Genomic DNA, 3,907 nt, shown 5'->3' with positions numbered 1-3,907 from the left:
ATATATATATATATATATATATATATATATATATATATATATATGTGTGTGTGTGTTATTTTAAAAACAAGTGACCTCCACTCAAAATTTTGTTCCTTGAAAGGCATTTCTTTTGTGACCAGCTCACAAACGCGCTTCTTCTTTATCAATCACTATCTACACAGGCCCTGCAAAAGTTCTTGTTAACATAATTCCACCCTTGATAATTACATAATTACTCGTATGTCCCTTGACACTTTTCACCATTAGTTGAAGTTTTGCATATTTTCCTAAGATGATATGTCTTAGAAGAAAATATTATAAATGTACATTAAAAGAAGATTATTGTTAGGTAGCGTACTTTTGCCAAGATCTACCCAAAAAATATATAATGTAATAAATTCTTATCCGCTATAAAATACAAATTTTCATTTAAATTGATTGATTCTAGTAAAATATTGGAGATATATTTGATAATATATATATATATATATATATATATATATATATATATATATATATATATATATAGAGAGAGAGAGAGAGAGAGAGAGAGAGAGATTTTTTATGGGTAATTTTGATAGCGGTTGATTGAGTTAGACGGATTTGATTAAAATCTGACTGGGTTAGAGGTTTGGACCGAGTCAGAAGCAAAAATGGATACTAAACAATTGGACTGAGGACCGAGTCCGAAAGTGAAGAGTAAAACTCAATCCGAAACTTTTTTTGTCGAACAGGATTAGGAGAAAAATAGTGAACTCGGTCAGAAATTAAGACTGAATTAGCAGGTCTCGAAGCAAATCAGACATGTTACCTGGAAAATATTAACCGCGTCCTAGCTTTGGACCTCATCAACATCCCCTTAGACTATTTATGACTCTATTTATATAGAGGAAGGTGTGTAAATTAAAATTGTTTCATCAATAAATTTGGATGGCATACAAGTTAAATTACTTAAAATGATTATTAGTTTAGTTTATTTTGATACCGTTAATAAATGTTTTTGAATGTTTAGATTGGATAAATTCAATTTTATTTATTCTCGTAAAAAACCGGTAATAATATTTTTATATAAGTTGCATCATTCTAACTCATTTGAAAATGCATAGTTTAAGTGGAAATTAAATTACAATGTTACACTCAATTTAACTCTAAAAACTCACATTCTCCTGTCCTCTTAACTAACACGATGTTTTAATTATTTTCAAGTACGGAATGAATTCATATGTCCAATAGTAATGCATATTTGATTCTTTTGTCAGGTATTGCGTTGTTAGTTTTGCATTATAAAATTCGACTAATGTTTGAATTCAAGATCGTTACTTCCTCATTTAGTTATGTTAATTATAATTATTTCTTTTTCTTTATGTTAGATCTTTTTGTTTGTGAGATTAAGATCGTACAATGCCTTCATAAAAGGCAAGTATAAGGCACAAATTGGAGCTAAATATAAGGTGATTGATAAATTATTAGCAAGTCGGCTTGCTAAGGTGATAGATAACTTGGTTTCAGGTGAGCAAACTGCCTTCGTAAAAGGCACACAAATTCTAGATGATCCTTTAATGTTGGATGAAACTATAAGCTAGTATAAAAAGAATATACCGAAGCTTATGATTTTCAAAATTGATTTTGAAAAAGCTTATGATTCTCTAAGTTGGGACTACTTAGATAAAGTTTTGGAGAAATTTGGATTTAACGATAAACAGAGGGGCTAGGTAAAAGCTTGTTTGTTTTCTAGTAGAGCTCTTGTGCTAGTTAATGGAAGCCCAACTAAAGAATTTTCTTTGAACAGAGGTCTCAGGCAAGACCCGTTATCTCCTTTTTTTTGTTCATTCTTGCCATGGAAGGTTTGCTTGATTTGATCAATATGGCGGTAAGGGCTGGTCAAATTCGAGGAGTTTGTGTGGGTAGTGGAGAGTTTCGGTTGTATCATCTTATGTATGCGGACGACGTGGTTTTTGTTACGGATTGGTCTACCAATGCTATCCCTAATATGTCGAAAGTTTTAAAAGAATTCCAAGACATGTCAGGGTTAAATATAAACATACATAAGTCGACTATTTATGGAGTGGGGGTGGAGACTGAAGTTATCGACCAAATTACGGAACAAGCACGTTGTGGTAATGGAGTTTTACTGTTTACTTATTTGGGTCTTCCGGTGGGATCCAATACGAGTAAGATTGAAAATTGGGATGATCCAGTTAGCAAGTTTGAAAATAGATTTTCCAAATGGAAAGCCAATTATCTTTCAATGGGTGGTCGTCTAACTTTAGTTAGATCGGTTCTTGATAGTCTTCCCATTTATCTAATGTCCATGTTTTAGGCCCCTAAAGGAGTAATTAAAAAATTTGAATCCTTAAGAAGCAATTTTTTTGGGAATTTCAAAAGGGGATCATAAAATGGCTTGGATTAAGTGGGAAAAAGTGATTGCTAGCAAGGAAAATGGTGGTTTGGTATTGGTAGCCTCTATGCTTTTAATGTTGCTCTTCTTAAAAAGTGGCGATGGAGGTTCGTATTAGATGAATCTCATGGTTGGGTTCGTTTGATCAAGTCCATCCATGGGAGTCATGGTGGTTTTGATAAAGTTGGTAAGAAGAGTCATTTTGTGGGAACTTGGTCTAAATTGGTGGATTCTTCTCTAAAGCTTCATGAAAATAATATTATGTCGCTTAATACTTTTAAGAGAAGACTTGGAAATGGAGAAACAATTAAATTTTGGGAGGAGGTGTGGATTGGTTCTCAACCACTTTTGTATAGATTTAATAGGCTATTTCGCCTCGATAATAATCAAGATTGTCAAGTTTGTGATAAATGGGCTAGTGATCATTGGAATTGGGCTTGGAGGCGTGATGTTAGGGAAGGTTGTGAGGAGGATCAATTGTAGGGAATCATTACTTTATTGGATGGAGTTATAGTTACAGATAGAAAAGATATGATTTGGTGGGTTTTAGACTCGGATAGGGATTTTTTGGTCAAGATTACTCAAAATTTTAGTGATGCTCTCAATTTTCAAGATGGTGCGGAGTCTACTACATGGTGTAAAACTCTCCCAATTATAGTTAATATTTTTATTTGGCGTGATATTCAAGCAAGATTACCTACCATATTCATTCTTTCAAAATGTGTGTAACACTCCAAAAATCTAAGAAATTTAATATTTTCAAAATCAACCATTAACCAACATTATTTACAAAAAGAGTCATTGTTTCAAAAGCATTATTTCCAAATCAGAGTTTTCCCAAGACCCAGTGACATAAAACAAGAAGATGTGCACGATCACGCCTTTGTTTTCCCAGGATCCTCAAAAGTACCTCAAACAATAAACTAAAAACTATAAGTCAAAGCTTAGTAAGTTCCCCCAAAGTACTAGCACATCACATAGCAAAAAAGCATACAAATATGAGCAGCCACCTTACTGGACCACCTCATAGGGCCTACACCCTATCTGGACCGCTCTACGAGCCTTTGGCATGACCGGACCGCCTCGTAGGGCCTCCAGACCATTCGGACCTCTCTACGGGCTGACGACCTAATTGGACCGCCTTGCAAGGCCTATAACCTATTCGGTCGTCCCCAGGTCTCTTGGCCTACAGCACAAACCAGGACCGTCTCAACCCAACACAAAATGTCGACATATGTAACAAGTAAACATAAACACATAGCCAGTAAATTCAAATAATCACACGGATCTACTAAAAAGCTACAAACTAGCATAATATTATCATATCTACGATAAATAATCTAGTGGGCCGGCATTGGTGCCTTTGACCCACGGGTACAGTGAGGAAAACTCACATCTCAGTCCGAATGGAAGCGGAACAAATTTCTTCTCCGAAAAATAGACTCAACGATCACCTAACCAAAACCAAGGACCTAATTTCAATTAACAGTTCAAAATACCCAAAATACCCTAGGTCAAAACTCTAGT

The 3,907-nt window shown here is 34.6% G+C and overlaps 1 protein-coding gene across 1 annotated transcript; it reads left to right on the top strand.

Moving 5' to 3' along the window:
* The first annotated feature begins 1,846 nt into the window (after positions 1–1,846).
* LOC145164854 (uncharacterized) lies at positions 1,847–2,863 on the top strand. Its single transcript, XM_079083517.1, has 2 exons — positions 1,847–2,260; positions 2,414–2,863. The coding sequence occupies exons 1-2, from the start codon at positions 1,847–1,849 to the stop codon at positions 2,861–2,863; spliced, it is 864 nt and encodes a 287-aa protein (XP_078939643.1).
* The last annotated feature ends 1,044 nt before the right edge of the window (positions 2,864–3,907 follow it).

This window comes from Lactuca virosa, chromosome 3 (assembly GCF_052849685.1).
Source record: "Lactuca virosa cultivar CGN04683 chromosome 3, Lactuca_virosa_CGN04683_v6, whole genome shotgun sequence".
In the NCBI taxonomy this organism is placed as follows: domain Eukaryota; kingdom Viridiplantae; phylum Streptophyta; class Magnoliopsida; order Asterales; family Asteraceae; genus Lactuca; species Lactuca virosa.
This window is presented reverse-complemented; position numbering and strand designations above follow the sequence as displayed.

Coding starts and splice junctions, on each gene's coding strand:
- LOC145164854 (XM_079083517.1), top strand. CDS start 1,847: ATGGCGGTAAGGGCTGGTCAAATTCGAGGAGTTTGTGTGGGTAGTGGA. Junction 2,261..2,413: donor GTCTAACTTTAGTTAGATCG/GTTCTTGATAGT, acceptor AGTGATTGCTAG/CAAGGAAAATGGTGGTTTGG.